General features: G+C 35.2%; 1 protein-coding gene across 3 annotated transcripts in view; it reads right to left on the minus strand.

Moving 5' to 3' along the window:
- Positions 1–392: 392 nt before the first annotated feature.
- ipo13b (importin 13b) overlaps positions 393–13,638 on the minus strand; it is a 43,194-nt gene continuing 29,948 nt past the window's right edge. Inside the window, exons 12-21 of one of the 3 annotated variants that reach the window (XM_058755633.1) lie at positions 10,288–10,437; positions 10,123–10,203; positions 9,871–10,008; positions 7,568–7,664; positions 5,103–5,155; positions 3,476–3,542; positions 3,307–3,365; positions 2,237–2,326; positions 1,966–2,147; positions 393–1,135 (exon numbers count right to left, since the gene is read on the minus strand). In XM_058755633.1, the coding sequence (XP_058611616.1) occupies positions 1,039–1,135; positions 1,966–2,147; positions 2,237–2,326; positions 3,307–3,365; positions 3,476–3,542; positions 5,103–5,155; positions 7,568–7,664; positions 9,871–10,008; positions 10,123–10,203; positions 10,288–10,437 (1,014 nt within the window). In that variant the 3' untranslated portion in view covers positions 393–1,038. Of the gene's footprint in view, positions 1,136–1,965; positions 2,148–2,236; positions 2,327–3,080; positions 3,366–3,475; positions 3,543–5,102; positions 5,156–7,567; positions 7,665–9,870; positions 10,009–10,122; positions 10,204–10,287; positions 10,438–13,638 lie in introns of those variants that run through there. The other 2 variants (XR_009267556.1, XM_058755634.1) reach the window with 2 other exon arrangements.

The following is a 13,638-nucleotide window of genomic DNA, read 5'->3' on the forward strand; positions in this document are numbered from 1 at the left end:
TGAACTCTTCCTTTAATGACTCGTTTCAAAAACACTTCAAATGTTTACTGGTACCATGATGTGTGTGCATGTACCTACCGACATTAAAAGGACAGTTTAACCAAAAATGAATTTATGCACCGTCTCATGTCAATCCAAACCTGTACAACTTTAGAAATTCTTCTTTGTGTTTCACTGAAGGAATAAAGAAAAATTTACAGGTTATGAACGTCATGATGGTGGGTAAATGATGACAAATAACGAATCTTAGAGCATCGATCTCTCTCTTATTCGTTGTGTAACACCGGTCTCTACTAATCACCAAATATGCTGCTGACTTTCTATATATATATATATATATATATATATATATATATATATATATATATATATATATATATATATATATATATATATATATATATATAAATAATCAAAACAATCATGTCATTAAAAACGTCCACAACATTTTGGCAGAATCGAGCGTGAGGGTTTAACCAGACAGAGATATAGAGGATAGATATAAAGCCACAGAGAAAAATCAGTCTGTATTGGTCCCTCTCTCTGTTAGCAGCACACGGACTCGTCACCCCACGGTTTACTAGATTATTATGTGCATTTATATATATATTTTAATATATATGTGTGTATATATATATATATATATATATGCTTTTTATTTCAGTATCTCCAAAATAAAAATAAAAAACATTTAACTAACACTATTTCTTTGTTCAAACGGATGCAAATTATCACAAGGAAAACAGCCCAAGAGCCACGGAAGATCGAACATGGGAGAATCAAAGAACGGTTTCCAGCAAACATGCCGTGAGATGCGGGGAGCGGAGATGTCGCCTGTTCAGATCGCCCTACGGAGACCCCAAAATCCAATGAGACAGTGGTTGAAAAAGAGAGAGAGAGTGCGAGAAGGACGAGTTGGAGGAAGATCCCGACTCTCAGACGGTCAGTTCTGACACGTGTCATTCGCATCGCAATGAGGGCTTCTGGGAGTTGTACTTTTTGGGTTTCCTCACACTCTGTGTCCGTACGAGCGGTGGCTCAGTAGTCCGCAGCATATTCGGTTCCGTGAAGGCCACGGCACACCAGGGTGAACTCCTTCACAATGTCTTTCACTCGCCGCTTGTTCACTCGCTCCCTGACAGGAAACAGAAAAATAAATGGTTTTTCATTCTCAGATTATGGGTTTTCTGAGAACGTGTGCATGAAGATCTCAGCTGTAGAGATGTCAAATACAGGCCAAATTGACATTATATTCGGGGGGCAGTGTTGTTACTGGTAACTGAAACTTATTTAAAACTATTTTTGATATCTAAAATAAAGCTGAAAAGAGGGCAACTAACTGATGGAAAAAAGTTTGTTGAAGTACTAAAATTACTAAAATGAAAACTGCAATAAAAATTAAAGTTATATAGAAATATTTAACAAGTCAAATTAAAATGAAACCTGAATATATAAAGCTATATATTAATAATACTCTGACCAATGAATGATACATAGGCAACATCTGACTAAACTTGCAAAAACATCAGTGTACTGCCAACAAAGTTTGGGGTCGAGTAAGATTTTTATACTTTTATGCAGCAGGGTGCATTAAATTGAAAAGTGACATTAAAGACATTTAAAATGCTATAAAAGATTTTTATTTTAAAACACATGCTGTTCTTTTGAACTTTCTATTCACAGAAAAAAAAAAAAAATGTATCACAGTTTCCACAAAAATATGAAGCAGTACAACTCTTTCAACATTGATAATAATCAGAAATGTTTCTTGAGCAGCAAATCAGCATATTAGAATGATTTCTGAAGGATCATGTGACACTGAAGACTGGAGTAATGATGCTGGAAATACAGCTTTGATCACAGCAATAAATTACATTTTAAAATATATTCAAATAGGAACCGGTTATTTTAAATTGTAATAATATTCACCAGAATGGTCAAATGGCACTAATGAACCCATCTCACCTGAGCACCTGTTGGCTGAACGTGTCTTTCTGCTCATCAGAGACGCGTGAGGACGGGAAGCCTGGTGAGCGCAGAGCTTCTTTGAGCCACACCGTCAGCAGAGCAAAGCAATGCTTGTTCAGACAGAAGAGCACCTCCGCAAACTGATCCATCAGACTGCGGGACGACTGACCGCCGATGGCCTGATGAAAGAACACATATATATATTTTTTTTACATTACTCAACAACCATCATTTATTGCGCACCTCTGGTGAAAAGTTGCAAGCTCACCTCCAGTACAGCCAGCAGGAGGAGTTTACCATCTTCCTGCACGATCTGACCAACAGGAGGAATGTCTGCGCAGTGTGGTATTAGCTCCGTCTGCAGTCAACACGAATAAAGAACCAATTAAACATTGCACGTGGCTACTATTTATATAAGTGTATTTCACAGGAGGTAAAGAGACAAACTGAAGGTCAATTAACACACAGCATTAAATCTTCCACCAAAACAAAATAAGTCTCTTCTGCTCACCAAGGCTGCATTTATTTGATCAGAAATACAGTAAAAATATTATTACAATTAAAAAAAACTTTCCAATTGAATACATTTTAAAATGTAATTTACTGCTTTGTTCAAAGCTGAATTTTCAGCATCATTACTCCAGTCTTCAGTGTCACATGATCCTTCAGAAATCATTCTAATATGCTGATTTGATGCTCATGAAACATTTCTGATTATTATCAATGTTGAAAACAGTTGCACTGCTTAATGGTTTTGTGGAAACCTTGGTACACAATAGAGTTTAAAAAAAATCTTATTTAAGGAAGCATTAAATGATTAAAAATGAAGGCATTTAAAATGTCACAAAAGAGTTCCATTTCAAATAAATGTTGTTCTTTTGAACATTCTTTAATCAAAGTATCCTGAAAAAGAGGCATCATGGTTTCCACAAAAATATGAAGCAGCGAAAACTGTTTTATCAACATTGATAACAACCATTAATTATTGAGCACCAATAATAATTAACTGAGCAGCAAATCAGCATATTAGAATGATTTCTGAAGGATCATGTGACACTGAGGACTGGAGTAATGATGCTGAAAATTCAGCTTTGCATCACAGGAATGAATTACATTTTTAAAATATATTCAAACAGAAAGATGTTCATTTAAATTGCAATAATATCTGGCAATATTACTGATTGCACTGTATTTTTAATCAAATAAATGGAGCCTTGGTGAGCATAAAAGACTTCTTTCAAAAACACTGTAATTATTCCAAACTTTTGACCAGTAGCGTATTCCTGTATTCCTCGGTGTGAATGATACTTCAGGTTATTACGATGATCTCTGACTTACAAAGAAAAGGCAGGTAGATTTGACTGTCGGGGCTTCTGGGAATTTCAATGACAGCACTCCTACAGCCGAAACACAGCAGCATTAGAGAAATGACTCTGTTTTAAATATTACAGAGGCTCAGACATTCAGACACATTCATACTCTGTTTCTACATTTTAAACAGACTTACCACAGTGAAACACAGCTTTCACGTCAAGACTCTCTGATAAGAATAAATCGGGCTTCCGTTTGAGGGCCTACGAATCAGACAGAGCCAATGAACAGAGCACATGACTCAAACCCCGCCCCTGGAACCCTGTCAATCACTCCTGTGCCCCGCCCACCCTCCATCACTCACTCCCTACACCTGTCTAGCTCTAGAAAATCAACCAAACGTACATATTCAATGCAAACAGATCAGGTAAGTAAGAAATCAACAACAAAGAAACTAAAATACTGAAATTTAACTCAATAGAAACTAAAGGTATGATGATTTTTCTCTCTTTAGCGTTCTCACTTGGTTTTCATCTGTTCGATCACTACTTTCTCTGCTCAGTTGGACTGAATGCAACAAAAATCTAAGTAACATGTACGATAAAGACAACTGATGCATTAAGAAACTCATTGAGGATGAGAGGATATTTGAGAAAGAGACAGAGAGAGAAACCGATAGATAGGGAGAACCTCATGAGAACTTCATGAGAAGACATAAACGAGAGAGCCAATTCATTTGAATCAATTAATCAATTCATTGAGATGAATTCATTCAGGCTTTCATCGGTTTTTAGGGCTGGAATGACACTGGAAGGGGCACTAGGGGTTTGTGGCATCTTGATCCTAACTTTTATTCAGCAAGGATGCCTTAAATTGATCAAAAGTGACAGTAAAGACATTTATAATGTTACACAAGATTTAAATTTAAATTTTAAATAAATGCGGTTCTTTCGAACTTTGTATTTGGAAAAAAATGTATCACGGTTTCCACAAAAATCTGAAGCAGCTGTTTTCAACACTGATAATAAGAAATATTTCTTGCGCAGCAAATCAGCATATTAGAATGATTTCTGAAGGATCATGTGACACTGAAGACTGCAGTAATAAAGGAAATAATGTTTTAGAATTTTTAGAAATGTGTGTAACTATTAGAATTGCCCATTTTTGTGGATGACACTTACAACAAAATATGTGTGTATCTATATAAAGACAGAGGTAGATCATTACCATTTACTCTTAAATGGTAATTTAACTTAATTATTTATAAATTAGTATAGGTTTTCGAACATTTCTTATCTATACGCTTAATTGATTTTATTTGATTTCATTTCACTTTAAATCTTAGATGTTCAGTGTATTCTCAAATTTTTTTAACTCGCTTCTTTTCTAGATGCAATGGCAAGAAGCAATGTGTCAAAAGATAAAGTTTGGTTTCAACTGTGCAAAATCCTGCTATATATACATAATTATTTAATTACAGAATTTAGGCCAACTGCACTGTAAACGAAATGCTGTGAAACGCAACACGATCACAGCCAAGTTTCGATGTGAAATAAAACAGTATCAGGAGGAGCAGGATCTTTGGACTGAATGAGATGTACACGGATTAGAGGTGTTGACTGTTGTCCGTGTGACTATTGGACAAAAGAACTGTCAACCATCCAATAGCAAAACCCCTCAGGTCAATTCCACTGCCCAAGCAAAACAAGGGTCTGTAAAGACCCTGTGACACAGGACAGAAGGGAAGAGAAGTGAGAAAGAGAGGGACAGCAAAAGAGAAGAGAGAAACCCAAAGTGAATGAAATAAGAAACCAAAAACACACCTGAGCTTGGAGTTGCATAAATGAATCAACAATATCAGGATGATCCCTGGGCCCTAAAATATAATAAAGATGAAACTTAAGAAATAATAAGAATAATAAGAATATATACAAACAGCAAAAGAACAGATCGAACAGTCATGTGGAACGGAAAAGTCAACTGGACGGAAATAATCGCACGCGTGAGAGAAGTAGGGCAGAGAAAGAGGAGGGAACATGAACGACTTGAAGGCAGTTGCGAAAACGAAAAGAGGAAAAACAAAGAAAGACAGATCAATGAGTCCATTCTGAAGGGGAGAAACAAAGAAGGAAATGAAATAGAAGTAACGAGAGAAAGAAAAGAAACCTAAAAAACTAAAGAAAGAGTGGGTTTGGAGTGGGAACCCAGGAGGCACCTGTTACTGTGATGACACTTGTGTTGCTTGCTTTCTTTTTAGTGTGTTTTATTTGTTTTCGTTGTCTGTAAATTCAATTCAGACACCCGACTGGCCCACCGCGGCTGGTGAGCACTTGGTTCCCACCGCCACCCCGGAAGAGCAAGGTAGCAGTCAGTCCCAAACTTCCCTCCCTTAGCTGTTCCCACACTCCAAACAAGACCCCGCCCCCACAAACCAGACCCCGCCCACCCATAAATCCCACCCCCTCACAGAAAACAGACGACACACAAACATACAGGCCACGGCAGGTCCTCTCAGCCATGACACCTGATCTGGATAAGAGTGTTATCGCTCACATTTCTGCTGATTTGGAAACGATGTGGTTAAATCAAAAGAATGTGATTAATGACAAACAAGAAGTGAGGGATGCAAGCACACTAGCGGACACATGCAAAGACCAACTATGTGACTGTGTGCATTTTGTAGGGAGTCATGCTGGACAATTTTAGGCTGTTTTCACACTTCTTGTGGTTAAACAAGTCAATGTGTGACCTGTTTCTTTGTAATTATTTGTGGAATTTACCAACAATTTCTGAGTAAAAATTGTTTCAAAGTCCTACATCACATTTTTTCAGTGCAAGTTCTTTCATTAGATTTACATCAGTAATTGCATCACATTTCATTCCTTTGTATGTCATAGCAGAATGGCAATAAAGCTCACTTGAATCAGCAAGCTGACAGTAACCAAGCAAAAGAAGGCATGTTTTTCATTCAAGTCAACAAGAAAAGTGGGTGGAAGTGGTGCAATGAAAAGAAAGAAGCCCTAAGACAGTTTAACAGGTGCACGAAAGCAAAATCCCCAATTTATGAATGTGTATAGACAGCATTATTGGTAAGTAGCACTGCATTCGTAATCATATTAATACAAGCAGACCTTCTCAGTGACAAACTGTGATAAATCCAACCATGAATCTCGACTATATTATGTTGATAATAAAAGTCTTTTTTGTTGTTTTATAGAAAAACATGAACATAATTTGGAATCAGTATTAGGAATTTCACTGTTTTAGCTTTGGAACAACCTTCCTAAGTTTTAACCAGTTTTCTGAATGTAGAGAGTGTTTAATTATATACCAAATATAAAAAAATCCTATATAATATATCCTGAGTATGATCTAAAGTTCTTTTGATTTGTATATGAAATTATAAAAATTTCTCAAACTTTGAGAAACGTAAAAAGAAATTTTTGAGCTTAATCACGACTATTAGTTTAACCAATATTGTGTCAAATTTGCTTTGGTGCACATTATAACACACTGCTTAAAGCAATTACTGAAACTCTATAGTACATTTATTTAGTGTGTGGTCCTATTTATCATTGTTCAGCAACATTTTCCAAGTAAAATCCAGTCATTTCAATGGGAATTGTTTTGTTATGATTCGTAGAAGAAAAATAACTTTTTGTATTAGTATTCATACTTTTGTAGAGACCAGATCACTTCAGTTAAAGATATATTTGGAAAACAGCTATCAAAAAATTGGACTTCAAAAACCCATTTACATTTGGTTTTAAGATCCATCTCAGGTGGTCCAATCACCAGTGGTGAGCACTCAATACAGATGTAAACAGGGTATGAACTGTGTTAAGGTCAAATAATTGAATTCACATTCAGATGCATTTGTAGCATAAATGCTAATGCATCCTGATGAGCCCCAGACAAGAGTGAAGCACTGCCTACTCACCTGTCAATCAATCAGATCACCTGAAATGACTGTTAATACCAGGTATAAACAGGGCTAAATGCATTCGGCTCCAGATCAGAATCTTTAGTGTGAAAACGCCCTTCATCTAAACGTGTGTGAAATTCATGGGGTGAAAATATCAAGCAGAACAACAGGATCAAAAGTCACCACACCATTTCAGAAAACAAGAACCATTTCATAAGATCATGCCCATTTCCGAACTCTGTTTCTGTGTGTGCGGGTTTAAAAAACAGATACATGCAAACATCTGGAAACAGTGACAGAAAAGATATCAAAACCACATGATTTCCTTTGCCCTCTGCAGCTGGTTGTTCCCCGCATGCCTACCTTGCTGGAAGATGGTCAGAGTAACAGAAGTGACCAATTCAAACAGCGCTTTGATTGGGGGGAAATGATTCGTTTCACTGGCAAATATGTGGACCATCTGCAAGAGAACAAAATCAATCAAACGAAACTCATAAGAAGCAGCACAACACATTTAAGGCTTCTGAGTTCTCAAAATCAGATTTAAGCCTTACACAATAACCCCATACAATCTCAAAATAAATCATGTAACTCAGATTCCTAATTAAACAGGCTGAGGCACACATTCAACAAAAAAACATGGCTATTGCAAGTTTAAAATGCTCAAGATATGTTGTATAAAATATATATAAATATGTAATGAAATTTATTTACATACTTTTATATCCATACATACGAGTTAGAGGTAGCTGATTTGATAATGTGTTTAAAGAAGGGCAATAAAAAGATTATTGCGCAAATCAAAAAGATGAGGGAGATAAAAATGTGCAAATTTTACAAAAATCTACAAAGTAGATAAAATAGGGATGCACAATATTGGATTTTTGCCGATATCCGATATGCCGATATTTTCAGCTCATTTTGGCCGATACCGATATATTTCTTTTTACCAAGTCTCTCGTGTGCAGAAATTATAAGCAAAATATTTTTACATTTTGGTTAGTTTTTAACAATAACTTATTTGTTAGAATTAAATAAACAATAATGAAAGTTTTTTGACAGTACATTGAAGCTTTGAAAATAACTATAAATAAACTATATATCAATTGCTGTATTTTTCCCCCCAGAAAGATGCAGTGTTAACCCTAACATTTTATTTTAAGATTTAACATTTGTAGATAGTCTAAAGCAAAAGAGTTGGAAAAATTCTGAAAATCTTTTAGAGCTTATGATTTGTTTAAAAAATAAAATAAAATATATTACACATTAATTAATAAATCAGTATATATATAAAATTATTTAATTTACAAGTGTCATGTTTGTGATTTTTTCCCCCCGTGTAAGCTATAGCTTCTGTCCATTAAATCAAAACATACCCATTATTTTATGACATCAATTACTGCTTTATTTAATCAGAAACAGTCTAAATGTTATTTGTGTAGGCTATTTTACTTTTAACTGAATTAGAAGTAGGCCAACAGTGCCCCCTACAGATTAAAACTCCTTAGAGAACGGGCATTAAGACCTGGGGGAGGCTGCAGCTGCTGCACATGCTATTACTGTTTATTCTATCACACACCGAAGGCATCATTTGGTTCATGCTTTCACAGATTAAATGCAGCGATCCAAAACAGTGAATCTAATCATCAGACAAAACTTTGCTTCAAAAACGAGCCACACTGCTGACATGATCTAATCACTAGCACACCCTGAGCACATGTGAGTTATCCCATTCCTTTTATCAGCAAGACATGTAGGCATAATATTTCATATTTTTACATTTAAAGCCATTATCGGCCGATTCCGATATCAGTCCGATAATATCATGCATTCCCTACCATAAAGTACACATTGTCATAATTCATCAACAGTTGATCATAAGAAACCTACTGGCACAAATGTGTGCTATTCATTGATTGAATTCTGCGAGAATTATGTTTTGACTTTGAAAATGTAGAGCTTGCATTTATGCATTTCAATTACAGCCTTTTGAAGTTTAATCACCACATTAGGTTGTATCACAATTTCAGCTACTTGTTTTCTTTTTATTACAAAATTGACCCTCTAACACTTGCAATCGCTATTCTATTTCTACTCTACTGCTTTTCATTTAAATGAAAAAATAATAATAATAATAATCATCTAACACTAGCATTCTCTATTCTTTTTCTATATTCCATCTACTTGATTTCTTTATATTTACTTAGAATAGAAAAAGAACAGAGAACCCTAGTGTTAGAGGGTCTTTATTTTTTTATCTACTTGTTTTCTTTTTATTTCTTTTAAGAAAAAAAACCTTGCTACTTGTACTGCGTTAGATTAACCGAGACTTGTCATAGCACTTACATATTATTGCTCTTTTGTTGGTTTTGATTGCTTCTATTGCCCTCATTTGTAAGTCGCTTTGGATAAAAGTGTCTGCTAAATGACTAAATGTAAATATTTCATAACTGACGCATTTACAACATTAACACTGTTATTTTCCTGTTTTATTAACTTGAAGCTGCTTTGAAACAATTGGTGTTGTATAAATAAATGTGACTTGACTTGAAATGATAATTAAGACTTTTGTTATTAAGCCTCAAACTTGATCAAACCTTTTTAGGGACCCACTTAGACATCACCACCTGTATAAGCATTTATGTGTTCTTGTAAGTGTCATGTACCTGGCGTGTTAAATCCAGCGCAGACGCCTGCGGTATGGTACTGTACATCTGCCCCAGCATCTCACTCAGCTGAGACACCATGGGGGCAAAATCATGCAGGAGAGTTTTCACAGACTTCTCAAAGATGGCACACACCGCCTGAGAGAGAGAGCAGAATTAAATCTGTCCTGCATCCATATTGAAAAGACATAATGAAACCGGAGCAAATGGCTATGTCACGATCTGGAGATGAGGCAGAATAAGACGTCTTACCTCCACAACCTGCGAGTCATTCAACCATTTACTGAGGACCGTCTGTATCAGTGCAAAGACCTGTTGGAGCACCACCACCACCTAGAACACACAAACACACTCAAGTCCACCTCATATTGAAGACAGCTGCTTCGCAGTGACCGCGGACAGCTGGAAGGTGCTTACAGGGTTGGGGCCCGTCTGGGGCGGGGCTGATTTGATGGGCGGGGCATTCTCTCCTGACTCCTCCTCCTGTTTGGTGATGTCCAGCGTGGTGAAGAGATTGGACAGCAGACCGAGGATGTGAATAATGGCCAGTTTATTTGAGGGGTTTGGCTGAAAAGAGAAACCAGGGTCAGATTGTTATTTGGCATGCTTTTTTCATTTTAAAGGGGCCATATTTTACAATTTCAAAGCATACAATTAAACAAAAGAAAAAAAAAGAAAAATCCACTTATAAATTCAGTTAAGATTTCATGCACTATAAACAGTCCTTACTGAGCTGTTCATGACCATTTTCTCTCTCTCTATCACACGTTAGATTAAACCGAGTGTTTTTGCTACTGTACCTTTAAGACATGCTATTTAAATGACATCTACTATGAGTGGCTAAACTTTGCATTCTAGCATAGCTCAATCTGTTGTTCGTCAAGGCAGACCAAGTTATAGGGCTGAATGATTAGACAAAATAAAATCACAATATGGCTTAATGCAATGTTAAAGAAAAGAAATTAATGACACTTAATAACACATTTTATTGTAATTTTGCACTGTAAAATAAAAATATTAATGCTATTGTTATTTTTCTTAAATATTTTATTTTACAGTGAAAAAACCTAGGGCTCTTTATTATTTTTGTCAACATATTTTTACCTATTTCTACCTGTTTTTGCAGAATAGTTTAAATAAATTGTCTCATAGACAGGAGAAAGAGTTCTCCCTACATAAAAGGCTTATTATAGTTAACGAAAACTAAAATCAATAAACAAACAAATCAATGTTAACTGCAATAAACATTTAAAACATTTAAATTAAGCTAGTTGCCAAAGAAACATTACTCATTTTGATTTCTCATTTTCAACTTAATGTACAAAAATAAACTAAACTGAAATAAAAATGAATAAAAACTAAACCTAGTACAAAAATAAATAAAAATGACAAAAACACAAAATTCTGAAAACTTTAAAAGTAAAACAGAAATGATAAAAATAAAAACTAATTCAAACTATCAATAAGTACAATAGTATCTCAATGATACTAAACTAATCAGACATAAAAATAAATAATAAAAATGACAAAAACAACAAAATTCTGAAAAATTTAACTAAAAGTAAAACAGAAATGATAAAAATAAAAACTAATTCAAAGTATAAAAAGTACAATAGAATCTCAATGATACTAAAGTACTAATACTAACACTTCTACATAGTATACATCAAACACATTTCAAATGAGCATAAAAAAAAAATCCCTCGATATGAGCCCTTTAATCATGCAGTAAAATAATAAATTTCAGCGCCCGTAACTGTACAGAGACAGGACGGGTGGGATGGGCGTACACTCTGCGCTGGCGCTCCTGGGGAACATCAGCTGTAATTAAAGAGTCGTTAAACAACCATTAGACCAACAGTCTAATTACTGCTGTTAGCTCCATGACAACAGCTCAGTGATTGGCGGAGAGGCAGAGCGAGTCGCTACACTGTCCTCCTTCCTGTGTGACATCACACACAAGCACAAAAGAAGGAGACGCTCAATTAAACCTTTAAAAAAGGCACTGGTGCACAGACGGCCTTATTTTCCAAAGGTTAACCTGGAAGAAGATTATACTACATGCCTACTTTAAAAAATAAGCAGGCCTACATTTAAATCACTTTTATAATATAAAGTTCAGTAGTTTTAATGGTAAAAATAATTAATGACCTCAATTGATATGACGTCAGAAATGCATGCATGTGTTGTCTATTAAAAACGGCTCATCCAATCAGTAATCAGAGCCAGAACCATTTGTTTTATAAAGAACATGTGAACAACTGTACACTACGTTCCTGTTTACTTTGAATATTTTTAGAAATGTTACTGACAGCGCCTTCTGAAAATAGCATCAGAGGAGATGCATGAGAGTTGACTGTTCAGACACATCCTCAGAGCATCTGTGGCCAGCAGGGGTCACTGTGTGAGCGGCCCATCACAGCCTGTTTACTGAGGCTGATGTAATGTCTTTCTGGGAAGGACCAGACGGGAGGGAAAGGTAAAAAAACCAAAGTCAAAAACAGACATGCAGCACATAGAAAGAGACTACATGTGAAGCCGAATTGGAAATAGGAGTGAAATCGTTTTAGATTTTACATGCATTTTGATAAAATGCAAAATAAATGCAATGCAAAAGTATATAGAAGCTAGATTTTGATGTCTGGAAGTGATGTTTGCTTATGCATGCAAAAAGGTGGTTGCCAGGGTGTTTTAGTTGCTCACTAAAGTGAAAAGAGTCTGCTGTAACATTCTGGTCTCTAGATACAATTTCAATACAAGTTAGTGGGATTTTTTGCCCGTTTTTATCTCAGCCAGATGAAAATTGTGAGTGTTTTTGTGAATTTTGTAGTAAAATGTACAGAATTTGAACCTTATTTCATTCGGGAGCTGCTTTTTAAAAATGAAAGCAGCTGAGAGCTACCAATGTTAAACAGTACTTAAATCTCTTAAGACGTTTCATATCAAAGGTAACAAAGCAGAAAACTTATTGCGATTGCTGAATGGGATGCACACTATAAATGTTTAGTGGAGTACTGTTCACACATCAACTGAATACAGCACAGAGTAAAAGGTTCACTGATTCATCAAAATAAAGATTGAAAAATAAAGAAATTAATATTGTAAATCCAGCATTATGATCCACACAGCTAACGTTTTCCTACTGTAGTTCATCCACATTGTTTATACAATGACTAGGGATGCACCAATACCATTTTTTCAGAACCGATCCAATCCCAAAAACTCTGAGTATCGGCTGATCACTGTTTACCTAATCAATGTTTTGTGTGTTAAACACAATCTACTAAATATAGACAACTTCATTTTAAAGAAAAATAACAAATGAAAAATTATAATCATAATCTATGACAAAAATACTATTATAAACTAGGTTAGTGGATAATTCAGCAGCAAAAGTTATTCTAAAAAAATCTTGAGTGCACAATAATTTTATAAAATTTAAACATTTAAACATGAAATAACATTATTTAGTGGGGAATAAATATAAGTGAATAAGTTTAGGACTAAATCTGGTGAAATGTTACACTCTTTACGCTCTTTGTATTGTTGTAAAACACATTCATGAAAAATAAGTAAATATATTTATATATAAATGTATACTCTAAATTAAAAGACATTTCTTGTTAACGTAGAGCACAGTAATGGAGGCAGCAACATACATTAGATAAGACAGAACAAGAAAGGCTACTAATAATCTTTCATTGCGAAAAAGTATTATAATACGAAAGGCTCAATACAGAGCGGCACAAAGTGCTTATGCGCATTCCG

This window comes from Onychostoma macrolepis, chromosome 20 (genome assembly GCF_012432095.1).
Source record: "Onychostoma macrolepis isolate SWU-2019 chromosome 20, ASM1243209v1, whole genome shotgun sequence".
Lineage (NCBI taxonomy): Eukaryota > Metazoa > Chordata > Actinopteri > Cypriniformes > Cyprinidae > Onychostoma > Onychostoma macrolepis.